Genomic DNA, 15,391 nt, shown 5'->3' with positions numbered 1-15,391 from the left:
ATCAATTCCAAGAATTCCAAAACTCCTTGTCATTTGGTTGTTTATATACAAACTAATCGAAATCCAACGATAACATCACATGCACCCAATATAACTTTCATCAATCTGTGATCAGTTTCAAATCAAATGTTAAAGAATGAAACGTAATAAAAAAATTAGCAGTAAAGTGTAAACTTTCTGACTGTTATGATATCAATTTTTCATTTATCAGCGATATTTTTTCTCACTTATATTATCAAATAAATAAATAAATGTGATAATGCAATTCGATAATTCTAAAATTTGGAATATTTTTGTGCGCTGGAGATTATTCTGTAAAGACGGACGTAAAATGTTTTGAGTCTGTAAGTTACGGATAGCTGTTATTTGGAAACTAGATTGTTTGATTGCATCTAAGAGATCATGGATATTTGTAATTGTTCTCTATTATTGTTTGTTTTGTGTTTTAAATTTAAGTTAAGTTAAATTTCAATTTTCTTGAAATATTTTTTATTCTTTATGAATTGGAATATTCATTTTTAAACGAAAATCTGCAAGTTATGTGAGAATTTAGATAAATTTACAATTTTTTCATCTCTGAGAGAAAAAAATAAGAAACTTGAAAAATATTTATTATGCAAATAATCGCTTTTCATTTCAATTAGCGCTTGATGAAGAAAGTGCAGATACTAATCATTACTGGAAGTGATTTTTATTCATATCAATGCAGTATTTGATGAAAAATATGCATAGAAGATATTGTTATTGTAAGCGATATTTATTCGCATAGTATTTAATGAAAAATACTCGAAGAATTCATTATTAGAAGTGATTTCTTTCATATATGAACGATTATTTAATGAAAATTTCGCATGGAATATTTTGCACTTGAAGGAGATATTTTTTTTATTCAAGGCAGTGTGTCTTTAATGAGAAATATGCCTAAAAGATTTTGTTATTGAAGGTGATTTTTATTCATATACATCAGTATTAGATAAAAAAATATATAAACGATCGTTTTCTTTGGATGTGATTTTTATTCATATCAGTGTGTATTTGATAAAAAATACGTTTAGAATTTGTTAATGGAAGTGATATTTTTATTCATATCAACGGGTACTTGATGAGAAATATGCATAAAAGACTTTATTTTAGAAGGTGATTTTGATTCATATCAATGAATATTTGATGAAAAATAGGCTTAGAAGTTTTTATTATTGAAGGGGATTTTTATTCATATCAATGAATAATTGATGAAAAATATGCATATTAGGTTTTGTTTTTGGAGAAAATAAATGAAAACTATATGTAAAAAAAAATTAAAGAGAATCTTCATACAAGAGCATATTTCTTCTTTCTGTAAATGAGAATTTGATCGCTGAACATAAATTATTTTCATCCCAAAGTAATTCTTCCACATTGTTTGAAATTAAATATCTTCTTTTATTCAAACAGAATTTTATTTAAAAAAATGGATATGCAGTTATTATTAGTGGTATCCAATAAAAATGATTGTTTAATAAAAAGGATTATTGTGTAAAAGATTTTAACTATATGCAAGAAAATATTACAAGTAAACGTGCTATAATTTAGAGAATGACTAAATAATGCCATTTTTCTTACTGGTAATCTGTTTTTGACAAAATTAGTTCACGTCATAATGAAAGTTATAGTGTTTACATATATTTTAATTTTCACGTTAACTATACTATATGGTTTGGTAAGTTAATTTTTTTGTTTTTTAACTTATGTTTATGTTTATTTTAAAATTCACTAAGTTAACATGAATATGGTTGCAATTACAATTTTGATGATTAAATTAACTAATTTATTGAATTTGTAATTGAAATGTGTAATAGTAAACTTCGTTAAATTATTGCTTCTTATTTCACGAATAAGTTTCACTGACCTAAGACAGTATCTAATGTAATGTGTCAATATTATTATAAAATTGAACCACTTTTTTTAAAAAATATTACTTTAACTTTGGTAACTTAAACAGGCTTTTAAAATATGATTTTTGGGGCCTTGAAAAGTTCCTGAACCAAACAGTAACTGAAACATTTGTTCCTCAAGCCACCTTGTCTAATGTTTCAAGAATTTGTCAGGATTCAATCTTATACTCTGCTAGAATTTTTAGTCTAAAACTATGGCAAAATAGCCGGCAACAGTCTGTCTATCTATTTAACCGTAAAGTTTATGGAAAAGAAATTTTTTTACCTTTACGGTTTTGAAACCTTTACAACTAGTATGGTAAAAAAAATCATTGATCCAAAACTATACGGTGCTTAACCATTTACAACTAGCATGGCTTTAAAACCGTAAAAAAGAAGCAGCTTCATGGTGCTGCCATCTATGCGTGAGTGAGACTATCGTATTTTAATAATTCAGGTTTGCAAATTGAGAAGTGTAGGACACTTCATGTGTTGTAGGGAATGGAAGAAATATTGTAGTGGCAATGTTGAAACTGGAAACCCGATAAAATAGTTTAAGATCTTCATTGATCATGGTCATGAGATCAATCACACCTGCAATGATATCGATCATGAGATTGACAGATTAGCCTTCTCGGCTATAATATGTGCCCATCTGCATGGAACTAACTGGCTTCATTAGGTGGGCCTAGTTGGTCGATTAAATTCTGGTTGTTCAACCGTATTAGGTCAGTGTAGTTAATAACCAGATTTTCTCATAGTTAACAGTTTGAATACCATCATATTTATGATTATTTGACTGTTTTGTTTGAATATGGTTAAATAATAATTAAATAAATTGTCATTTAACCATTTTTCCGAGAAATTTCTAACGGTGTAAAAAATGTGCCAAAACTTGCTTATAGGTACCGTAACACTTCATTTATATTGAAATAAATGTGATTTTTTTTACTTCCTGATAAGTTTTTGAAGGAAGCAATAGAGAAGAGGGTTTTCTCATAGCTGATTTTCTTTAAGTTCTGAAAAAGATATCAGGGAGCCATAAATTGTATTAAAAAACACCAAATTTACTTCTGATATCAAAATTTTCCAGATTTGCTGTACGTATAACAAGTTGCACCTAAAATTAATATTTTAAAGCTGTTATACGAATTTAAATACTGAATAGATTGTATTATGTATGCATAACATACTTTTATTTGCATAGATAATTTCTAGAGCTGCGATGGCTCATGAGATAGAGCGTTCGCTTTCCAATGAGGTGACCGAGTTCGAATCACTTCTATGGCTGGTCGATACAAATCCGTACCTGGCTTGCACCGACCACAGTGCTGACGTGAAATATCCTCAGTGGTAGACGGATCATGGGTTGCCGTTAGGCTAACCGTGATAAGTTCTCAAGGTTTTCCTTTCCATGTAACGCAAATACGGGTTCGTTCCATAAAAAACGTCCTCCACGAAGGCAAAATTTCTCCCAATACTTGATATAAGAGTTCCCTTGTCTTCTGGATTGGGTTCGAAATTACAAGGCTACGGAGTTGAACATTAGCAGTCGTAAACATAAAAAAATTGGATCGGCTGTTCCAAGACGATTGTAAAATAAAATTTAATTTACAAAATACATAATTACCAAGTATTATGATATTCGTTATTACAAATACTTTTTAATACATTCATATAATGTGAGTTCTTTTCAAATAATATAATAGTGTTGTTGCTAAATACACTTATTAGCCATTATGAAACCATTATAGAACTAAATGAGACTATTTGAAAGATATCATTTGCTTATGGTTTTTATTCTGAGTACAAATATGCAGGATGAGTCTGTTCAAGATGGCAAAACTTTACTGAATGATTAGACGCATCCACACGAGCATTATCAGCCACTGAATGTACAGTCGGAACACAAGCAGTGAGTAGTTAAAAGGTAGTTTTCCCCTGTCACGTTTCAAGAATTAACACAAGAATGATGTTGTAGTTGTAGTTCAGTTACGTCGCACTAGAGCTGCACAACGGGCTATTGGCGACGGTCTGGGAAACGTCCCTGATGATGATCCGAAGACATCACAGTGTTGATCATCTACAGAGTGGATGGCACCCCCACTTCAGCAGCCAGACGACCTCCACGCAAAGTCGAGCACTTTACGGTAGAACAGTTTAACAAGAGCCAATAACGCACACCCTCGGTTCCTACGCAGACTGCTAACTGAAAACTTTTTATTTACATCACTACCTTTTAACTTCTGCTTGTGTTCCGACTATACATTCAATGGGCAATAATGCTGGTGTAGATGCGTCCTATTACCCAGTAAAATTTCCCCCTGTACAGTCATGTACAGACCTGTACAGACTCCCCATGTACCGTCATGTATTTTTCAAAATTTCTTTTCAATCATGAATATACTATAAAAATGCCTAAAAAAGTGAAGTTTGAAGATTTTTTTCAATTTAATACATTTTTATTGCTGCTAGGTATTAAAAATGCATATAAAGCTGTTTTTTCCTATAATGGTAGTTTCGCATTTCAAGATTTGTAATAATTTCTTTAATATTGCTTTTAATTCATTGACTTTTATTATGATTTCTTGAAGCTATATGGGGTTCATCTGGGTTTGATCAAGAGAGATGGGGTTGGAAACCTGGGCAGAGTATTAATTTGGAGGGCACTTAAATAATTAATCCTTAAAAAAAAACGTTAAATAAGTAATGTATTATAATAATTTCTGTATGCGTTTGTTCGTTCTTCTCAAAGCCCGGGAACAGTTTGGGTCAACGTTCTAAAATTTGAATAGTGCTTGAAAGGGGCGATTTCAGCCTCCGATTGTAATATATTTGTCTCATTCTGAAATTTAAATTAGATCGTTCGGGAAAGATATTTGAAAATAGCCATTCTGAATAGCCAGTTCAGAAATAGACATTGTTTTATATTAAATTAGAGATTATTCTGTTTTATCAAGTATTTTAAAAATAGTACTGTTTACTAGCTTAAAGCACTCATTAATAAAAAAAAAACTGTTACTGCACGTTTTTTTTCATAATTATTATTTTTTTATTCGTTACGTCTTAACTATCACTAACATCGAAGACGGACAATGTCACCCAATTAGTATTTCTGAAATTCATGTCATGTCATTGTAGACAAATCGTAGCATTTGTCGAGTCCAATCAGGTTAATATTAAAATAAATTCTATAAACATGTTTTTTCTTCAAGAATATTTTTCATATGTCGCTTTAAAATTTGATTAATAATACCCCAAGAATTTTCCTCTTTTTAATCTAATTTGGTTTTTTAATGTTTACATAAAATATTCATATTCACACTCATATAAAAGTTTGTCATTATACAACTGTATTCATGTCGCTTATTTCTTTAAACAGCCAATTCAGAGACCAAGAATAAGAAGAAATGCTTACAGAAATGAAAGTAGGCTATGGCCAAAAGCCATTGTTCCATACACAATTGATAGTGCATATTGTAAGTCACAGTTTTAATTTCATGGCTTCAAACTTCATAAAATTACTGATATTATTCTAGTCGGTCTCATTGAATAAATACATTAGATTGCATCTGATACAGAAAGTGGATTAAATCGATAAACATTGATTTTTCGCAGTAAAAAAAGAAAAAAAAATTGAATAAATAAATAAGTAAATAAATAAAAATATAAATAAATAAATAAATAAAATAAAATAAACCTTAAGTTTTAATGCCTGACTTATCATTTTAATATTGCAAATTATAAATATTTTTTTCTGTTATAGAATTTTGGTTTTAAATTTTATAGCTGCAAATCTATCAAATTATGTTAATAATAAAAATTATAAATTCGATATTTTTAAAGCCCATGAACAACTACGCTAAGATCTTTTTATTTTGTTTACATTTTATCTATTTATATATATTTATTTATTTGTTTGCTTGCAAAATATATATTTTTTTAAAAGCATATTTTTTGCAACAAAAATATTGCACAAGTACTGTTTCAATTAAAAATTTTTATTGTCTTCGTCATTTTTTATTTTATTTTCGTAAGTGTGAGATAAATTTAATATTAAATCGTAACTAAGTGAAATACTTGATTTTCTATCAGCATCTACTTAAACTTTTTTTCAGTGGCGACATCTCTATTTTAAAATTTGAAATAATAAAAAAATCTGATAATTAATATTGAGAGAATCACTTTTTGGTTCACGATAAAAATAATTCATACTCCTTCCATTTTAATCAAGAGTAAAGATTTTATGTTGTTTAAACAGAATCATATGAGAAATTTTTACATTGTTGATAACCAAAATAATTTAAAGACCTTACTTCTGAAGCTTTGAGATTTTTAAAATCATACGTTTTGAATGGAAATTTTAATTATAGTTGTTATTTATAGACAGGTTTTAAAATAGATTGAAATAATTTGCTTACCTTCGATTTACTTCATTGTTTCAGTCAGATGTATAAATTTGATAATATAATATAATAATAATATAATAATAAATAAATTGTTGCATATATAAATAAAGGCCTTAATAAATAAATTGGTGCATTTTAAATAGAATTTAAAGAAAAGTTGGTGATAAATGCCCATGAAGAGGGGAAATGCTACATAATTTGTGTTTGACCATAGTGAAAAGCTAGTAATAAAGTTTAAAACAAGAATAACTTAGCAATTGAAATCCAAAAAAAAATTTTATTGCAATTTTTATTCTAATATTAAGTGCAACAAAATCACAACTAAAAATATTAAAAATTATTTTGCATTATATTATTAAAATTGAGGAAACTAATGCAAAATGCCCAAAACTTCTAAAATAAAACGTAATTCAAATGAATAAACTTTCTAAAACTGTTTTTACAGAGGTTTGTTTAATGTTTTTTTAAAAATTTAAACATTAAACAATGAAACGAACTAACCTTTTTTTGACAACTAACTCTATTGGGAATGATTTTTTTAATAAGACTTCTTAATCAATCGGTTAAATTATGTGTGGTATTTATAAAATTTAAAGGAAAAATAATGTATTTAAATAAATTTATGTTGAAATTGTAATTCCTCTGGGTTAAATATGCATTTGAAAAGCATAGCAATGTGCAAAAAAGATTTACAGACAGTGTACCTCAATAAAAGTTTCTTCTCTGTTGTAGTTTTGATCATCGTCAAGAAAAAATTATCCAAATGATATTATTTTTTGTTTATTTAAAAATTTCGTGCCATTTTCTTTCTTTTAAATATTACAAAAAAAGTATTTTTAACCTGTTTCAGGCTTAGTTTAAGTGTACTGAGTACTTAACTTTACGTGAAAGGTAGTGGTAGATTACTTATTTTTCCATCATAATTCCTTAGTTTTTTCTTACAAATTTAAGATTGAGTATATCAAAAAGAAAATTACGATAGCAGAATGAAACTCAAGATATAAAATAGATATTTTTATCACGAAATAAGATTTACATTTTAATTCTTAAAAAGAAAAATAATTATAATAAATATATAAAATGTGGCACAATAGTAAAAATGAAATAATAGTACATTGAAAATGATTTTATAACAGGAGAAATAAGCATTATAACCTCAAAAAATAAAGAAAAAAAAATGAGTGCTGGTAGAAAAAGCTATTGTTGTCAAAATACAATTATTTTTATTCGAAAGAGATAACGATTCCTAATTTTAGAATATTATAATTTAATTTACAAAAAAAAGAAAAAAAAAAGAAAAAGAAATAGTAATAAATAAATAAATACATACGAAACATAAATTTTTTATGTTTTATATATGCAATGTATGCTTTTAAATAAATCAAACAGATTTTGCACCTAATTTTCATACATTTATAAAATTCTAAAGTATGCAAGAAAAAGAAAATGAAATCGTCAAAAAGATGTTCTAGACTTCGAAACTTAGTTTGTAATATACAAATTGAAGAAGAAATGTTAAGGTGCATTCATACAAATACTTGATCTAACCTAATTTGGCTTCGGGGATTTCAAATCTAAATCTACAATTTTTTTTCCTTCTAAAATGAAATTTCTAGTTGATTTTTTGTACAAATTTGAAAACCGAGGACAAATTTTTTGCCAAAATTTGTTAATCACCGAGGGAAGCGTAAATATTTTGTCAAATTTCTAAGGGAGTTAGGACACATAATCAGAATAAAAATTGTATGGAAAACCATGCCTGGAAAAGTCATCGACGCAGCTAGAGGCGCTTCCGTATTATAACCGGTTCAAAAGTAAGCGACGAAGTAGTTAATATTAGGGAAGCACCCCTAGCGGCGTAACGGTTCCTATGCAATTTTAGTCCTTATTACATGCTATAACTCCTCCAGAAGCTTATCGCAATATTTACATGACCTTTTGTTCTATATAACGTTTTTAAACTTGTACACTTTGACAAAAATTGTCAAAAATGTGATTAAAAAAAATTGTAACTTGGTCCAAGAAACTGATTGCAAATTTGAAATTTATCTTGGGTCTGTTAAAAAATTGTATGCAACAAAATTTTTTTTTCTCCACTGCCATATCTATTGTTGAACGAGAATTCATTGGTCCTCCTACAGTGTAGTGGATTTATTTATTTAGATTGTGATTGATTGAATTGATTCGATTGATTGAATTGATTCGATTGATTGAATCAATTTGATTGATTGAATTGATTTGATTGATTGAATTGATTTGATTGAATTGATTTGATTGAATTGATTTGATTGAATTGATTTGATTGAATTGATTTGATTGATTGAAACGATTTGATTAATTGAATCGATTCGATTGATTGAATCGATTTGATTGATTGAATCAATTCGATTGATTGAATCGATTCGATTGATTGAATTGATTCGATTGATTGAATTGATTTGATTAATACGATTGATTTGATTGATGTTTCTTCTAAAAATTGTCCTAATTATTTCTTTCCAGCTGAATCAGAAAAAGATGTTATAGTAAGAGCGATGGAAAATATCCAATCCGTTAGTTGCATCCGTTTCAAGAAACAAAGTAGGGAAAAAGCATATGTGGAAATTGTGCGTGAAAAAGGGTAAGGTTTTTAAAAATAAATGTGGTTTTTTTTCTTCAAAGAACTTGAATTATTTCCAAACATGAGTTCAGCAAAATCTTAACATAACAAATAGAACAGACGCGGTGGCTCAGGGGATAGATCACTCGCCTCCGAATGAGGTGACTAAAGTTCAAGTCCCACTGATAACAGGATGATATGAATTTCGCTTCCTGCTTTCACAGACCACTGTGCAGACGTGAAATACCACCAGTCTTTAGCAGATCTCGGGTTGGAATCCCCTTACCGTCTGGCAAACTGGGAGAGGTTTTCGTGGATTTTTTTTCCGTTCCATTTAACGTAAATGAGGAACAGTTCTATTAAAAACCCTTCACTGAATTGGGTTCAACATTACAAGGATATAGATTTGAATACTGGTAGTCGTATACCCAAAAAGGGGGTGACCGATCAACGCCGATTATAAAATACATAAAAAAACACAAGCATGTTCGCTGTTACGACAAGTTTTAAAATGCTATTATTAAAGATGCAAAAATTGCATGTTTGTAAAGAGTTAAAAATTAATATCTTTTTGTTATTGTGAATTTTTTCAGGAAATAAATTTTTTCCTTGTGGCTTATAAGTAATATTATATGACGAAGTGCAAAATGAAGGTAAATTTTAATTACTTCCGGCATCAGCACAGAAATGTGAAAAGCTATTTTATAAACTTGTTTAGAAAGTAAACATGTGTAGGCAACCACCAGCTAACTTTGTTTTATCCTTTCAGGAGAAAACATTTTCTGCTATTTTTTTATAATCCTACTCATACTTCAAAACTGTGAATTTTTTTTGTTAACCATGTTTTTTCATTTCTCTTGTTTGCACCTTATTGGGTGGAACAATACTCAGTGTTGACATTAAAAGCTATTGGGTTCAATAATTTTTTTTTACATACATCTTGAAAAAACTCATTTCAGTCAACAGTTTGTAGGAAAGTATACTCTAGATAGGTATTTTAAATGAAGACAACTGTTGAAAATTAAGATAATGGTGTCTATATATATTTGTGTTATTGTTAATTGTAAAATTTTACTGATGTTTTGAAATTAAATGTGTGAAGTTGTTTATTATGTGTAAAGACACTTGCATCATTTATATTGGATCGTTGTTATGACAAATTCTTACTGTATTTACAACTTAAACGCATGTTTATATGTTATGCTTTGGAAAGTGGTAGTAAAACACTTAAAAGACGAGGTGATAATATAATATTTAGGACATCATGGTTTATTTTTAAATTGAAGGAGCAAAACCGAATTCCGATGTTGCTAATCCCTCATAAGAAAGTTAGATGTTTTTAAGTTTATTGAGAGATGTAAAAGATACACCTGAGGTAGAAATTGAGGTTATGTTTTGCACGAAAAATAACATCATTAATAAACCTCAATTTCAACCTCACTTACAACTCATAAAATCATTCTCATATGTAACTCAGCAATACTTTTAGTTGAATTTAAGTGAAATACTTCATATCTGAAATATACTTATTTGTTTGAAGTATAGAAAAAACGTAGCCTGCACACCTCAAAAATAGCCTCTCAAAGCTGATTGCTCTAAAGTAGATTTCCAACAACTTTAACAAAAAGTAATGGCAATTATGACAAATTGTTTTGGTAATGGTAATTATGATAAGTTTTTTTTCCAATGCCCTCACGGATATTGACTTTCGTCAATTGGATATCAGAAGGGCAGATTTGTTGACCACTCTCTCAGGGGCAAAATAGTAGGTGGACAACCGTCGCTCACACAGTAAGAAGGACTAATAGTACAGAAAAGAAAATCCACGCTTCATCCTGGATTCGAACCCGAGACCTTCCTGACTTGCGGTCATCTCCCTGACCACCCGGTCGTTTGTAATTTAAAGTAACACGCACGTTTCCACTGATTGGAATTTTTTATTATTATTTTGATTTTATAATTATTGTTATGATTGCTATATTCCAAAAAAAGTACCAATCTAACTGTTCTTAATTGTAATTGGTCTTACAAAAGGTTTTGTTATGAAAAATTACTTTCGTTGAATTTTACTTATTTTTCCAGATGCCGAGCAGTTGTGGGGTACATTGGTAGGCGTCAAAAGTTAACTCTAGGAGTTGGTTGCATTTGGGTTGCACGAGTACTTCATGAGTTATTCCATGTTTTGGGATTTTTTCATGAACATACACGACCAGATAGAGATGATTTTGTGACCATCATTGAAGATAATATTAAAACTAGTAAGGATATCTTTTTCCTGTAAAATTTTCTTACTTTCATTTAAATTATTATTTCGGTATCGGGTTAAATCAACACATCCTAGAAGTAGAAAGGCCTCAGCACGGATCAATTTAGTAGTCCGATGGGACGAAGTAGACGAAAAGTGAAAAAGATGTCATTGCGTTAGGGGTACTAAGCTGCGCAGTGGTTGAAAATACAAAATATGTCATTACTTTTGGACTACTAAGGGATATATATGGTAACCCGTGCTGAGGCAACACCTCCTAGAAGTAGAAAGGCCTCAGCACGGATCAATTTAGTAGTCCGATGGGACGAAGTAGACGAAAAGTAAAAAAGATGTCATTGCGTTAGGGGTACTAAGCTGCGCAGTGGTTGAAAATACAAAATATGTCATTACGTTTGGACTACTAAGGGATATTTATGGTAACCCGTGCTGAGGCCCGTTCTTTCTAAGAGGTGTTGGCTAAATTTGACTTTCTGTGTTCTGTTCCTCATCACCCGAGATAACATTAAAAACTTATTTAATTATCATTAAATCTTTTACGCCTTTTTTTTAAACAAAGAGCCGTCTCCTAAAAAAATTAAAGAAAATTAAAATAAATCAGTTCAATTTATTTGCGCCCAGTGACTTTGCATTGGCTACTTTATCGCCTAACTCGGTGAAAGGAAAAAATACCATTACTTCTTTTTAATGAATACTCATCTTTTTTCTTTCGTTTTTTATAGCCTCAATCAATAATTTTCGAAAGATGTCAGAATTGAAAGTCACAACGTTTGGACTTCCTTATGATTATTCGTCAGTGCTACATTACCACGACAGGGAATTTGCCATTGACAGAACTAAAAAGACAATTGAACCCAAATTGGAAAAAGTGCTGATAGGGAAAGCTGAGCAACTTTCCAAGATGGACATTCTAAAACTGAACAAACTCTACCATTGCCCGAAGAAAAAGTACAAAGAAATTGAAGATGAAGGATCAGGTTTGACTGAGTTGGAAGATAATTTTATTATCGTGTCACTTGCTGATGGGAACATACAACTTTGAAGTGAAAACATAAACTATTAATGTAGTTATAAAACTTCATGTGTTACCAAATTATCAGAGATTTTACATAGGGTGAGCAATCAAGTTCTCACCGTGTCTTTTAAAAATTCAACGTTTCGCGTATCATTAAAAAGTTTTGAGAAGTGTTTTAGATTATTCAAAAAATAATCGCGTGTCATTAAATAGTTTTGAGAAGTGTTTTAGATTATTCAAAAAATAATCGCGTGTCATTAAAAAGTTTTGAGAAGTGTTTTAGATTATTCAAAAAATAATCTCGTGTCATTAAAAAGTTTTGAGAAGAGTTTTAGATTATTCAAAAAATAATCGCGTGTTCTACCGGTATCAACGTTTTTTTTAAATTATTATGATCGAGTAAATTTAGACTAATTTTCAGATCATTATAATGGATTGCCAAAGAGAAAAATTAGAAATTTTGACACCTTGCATCTTATTTAGCTTTTAATCACAGTCTTAGGATTTTAAAAGCTGCTCGTGATATTTGCGCTGGACATGAAAAGGGTACCATAGCGAAAAGAAGCGTCCGTGATTGGTATGCCAATCTTAAAAATGGAAATTTTCAAATCAAAGTAATACACAATTTCAATCCATACCTCACTGTATAAAATTCAGGATCAAATTACAGTGAAAAGTACCGAAACTTAAGGTACTTTTCACTTATAAAATCTATTTTTAGTGGAACGTCATACTGAACAGAAAATCTGATATACCGTAATTTTTACAGTAACTACCGCAAATCCCCGAATCACTCTAATTAAATGAATATTACTGTAAAAATTACGGTATAATATTTTACGCAAAAAGGGTAAAATTTACGGTAAAATTTATTTTACAGATGATGCATCCAAAGTGGCTGTAATTTGATCCAGAATTTCTTACAGTATTCCTTTTGACCATCCAGTTGAATTCGACAAACGAGGTGCTGAAAATTTTGTTGAATATTTAGAAAGAAGTTGCAACAGAGGGAGAATGCATAATTGATTGCTGTTAAATGCATTATTGTATTACGGATTGGAGAATGCATTATTGATTGCTGTTAATTTTCCTTAAAAAATAAACTATTAAAAAAATTTTAAAAAGGAAAAGAAAAACATCAGGAGTTTAATTAACAACACAATATAATTCATGGTAGTCAAAAATGTTTTTCTTTAATGTATGTAGAAAATGTTATTGCGCTTATATTTTGAAATTGTTATGTATTTTGATAATTATCCAGAAATATTGTTATTTAAATTTCGTAGCCTAGTGATCTAGAAATTTTGAATCGGGTCAAAACACAATATCACTTGTACTACAACACGAATAGGGTGCTTAGATTTGAGTACACGACACTATCATTTAATTTAACAGCTTGTATACGTTGCAACAAATTGAGACTGTATTGTTACAATTGTATTATTGTATTGTGTATTGCTATTGTATAAATTTGTGTATTATTATAGTATACAATTGTGTAGTGCATACAATTGTGTATTTTTATTGTATATAATTGAATTTGTTTCAGTTTTTATTGCATTATAAACATTTAAATGATTGAGTTTTTAACTGATCCTTTTCATGCATTTAAATATATGATTAAATAACAAAATATCAAGGCTGAAATATTATTGCGACAAAATTTCGTAAGGTTAAAATCTCGCAATGATTCAAAACATGGACGAGATTGCGTCCGGAAATCACTCGAAGTTAAAATCTGGCTAGGTAAAAAATCTGCCGAGGTAAAAAATCTGTCGAGGTAAAAATCTAGCGAGGCAAAATCTCTGAAGGGCATAACATCGCGTGGCATTTAGCACTTTTTTCTATTTGTTAATTGGTTCACTTTAAGTCGACAGTTCACAATATTTAACAAAAAATCATTGTAGCCATGCTTGGATGTGATGGTATGTATTTGATTGACTGCATATTTTACACATATAAAGCATTTAAAAATTCACTTAAAATGCAGTTACTTTTAAAAATTTATTTTCTAAAGATCTGCAGATTAAGAAGGAAGTGTGTGCTCATAATTTTTTTTTCTCGTTTCATTCACGTAAAAGTTTCTATTATTAAATACGCAAGGCTTAGTTCCCCTGAGATTAATTTTCTGAAAAGTAATAATTATACTTAAAAAAAATTAAAATAAAACTTTTGTATAAGAAAAACTTTACTCTGTAGGAAGCATAGGGCCTTTGTCATGACTCTCTATGTCACCTTCTCCATGACCAAGCACTTTAACTCTTGCCATGTTTTGTTTATCGCTGTTATCTCATTATTCATAATAGTTCTGCGCCATGCCATTTAAGGTTTCTTTCGTTTAATTCTGTTTTTCGAAGCTATGAAACTAAGGAGAAAAAAAACATAGTTTAAGTGCTTTACACATGAAGCAATGTGTGGATTTTAAACTATGTATATAATCTTGTTGTGAAGAATTATCTAGGCCTTAGAACTGGCAAATATTTTAAAAGTTATTAAACTTTTCTGAAAATTGACAATTAGACGGCATTTTCCCACCTAGTCGAAAATTGTTTAAATCACTGCCTTATTCTGAGTTTTTTGCAAATTTTTATGAGCCCAGGTAATGCAGCATTAAAGTTAGTTTTAAATATTAAAAATTAGACCACAAACTCTTTTCATTTTCTCCAAACTGTGGCTTTTCTCGATATTGACGTTTTGCGCCATTTTCAAAATATACGTAGACAGCGCTAACTTTAGATAGGCTAAACTTGACCTAGCAGTCTTGAATAGCAGTTGCAAACTCACAGCAGTTTTAAAAATAGCATATTATTCGCAGAAAATCCTCATTTCATATCATGACGGAGCCTGCGAAAAACGGCCTTAACATGGATGTCTAGTTTTACTTTAAATTTGACCAGTTTTCTGATATTGTGTCCAATCCATCGCCATTTTCGTTCTCTGATTTCTAATTTTATGGGTTTTTGTTCACTGATTTAACTTATTTGCATTTGTTCTCAAGTTGTCGTAAGTTTCTGCTCCGTATAAAAGAACTGTGTATAAAAGTACTGTGTGTTTTGTTTAACCTGTTGGCGATATTTTCATATGTACCTTCTTTAGCATTTAGAATTAATCCAAGGTAGGCAAAACTGTTGACTTCTTCAATTGGGCAGTTTTCAAGATAAATGTTGTTATTTGGCTTTGGATTAATTTTAA

The 15,391-nt window shown here is 29.7% G+C and overlaps 1 protein-coding gene across 1 annotated transcript; it reads left to right on the top strand.

Annotated features, from left to right (window-relative positions):
- The first annotated feature begins 292 nt into the window (after positions 1-292).
- Positions 293-13,789, top strand: LOC107449862 (zinc metalloproteinase nas-7). The gene is made up of 5 exons (XM_016065527.4): positions 293-1,699; positions 5,296-5,392; positions 8,825-8,942; positions 11,004-11,179; positions 11,907-13,789. Exons 1-5 carry the CDS (start codon positions 1,640-1,642, stop codon positions 12,224-12,226), a joined length of 771 nt encoding a protein of 256 aa, XP_015921013.3. The 5' UTR covers positions 293-1,639; the 3' UTR covers positions 12,227-13,789.
- The last annotated feature ends 1,602 nt before the right edge of the window (positions 13,790-15,391 follow it).

This window comes from Parasteatoda tepidariorum, chromosome 9, assembly GCF_982258835.1.
Source record: "Parasteatoda tepidariorum strain Cologne lab strain chromosome 9, Ptep-v5.0, whole genome shotgun sequence".
NCBI lineage: Eukaryota > Metazoa > Arthropoda > Arachnida > Araneae > Theridiidae > Parasteatoda > Parasteatoda tepidariorum.
The sequence above is the reverse complement of the archived record's forward strand: the minus strand, read 5'-3'. Positions and strand labels throughout refer to the sequence as shown.

Coding starts and splice junctions, on each gene's coding strand:
- LOC107449862 (XM_016065527.4), top strand. CDS start 1,640: ATGAAAGTTATAGTGTTTACATATATTTTAATTTTCACGTTAACTATA. Junction 5,393..8,824: donor CACAATTGATAGTGCATATT/GTAAGTCACAGT, acceptor ATTTCTTTCCAG/CTGAATCAGAAAAAGATGTT. Junction 8,943..11,003: donor GAAATTGTGCGTGAAAAAGG/GTAAGGTTTTTA, acceptor TTATTTTTCCAG/ATGCCGAGCAGTTGTGGGGT.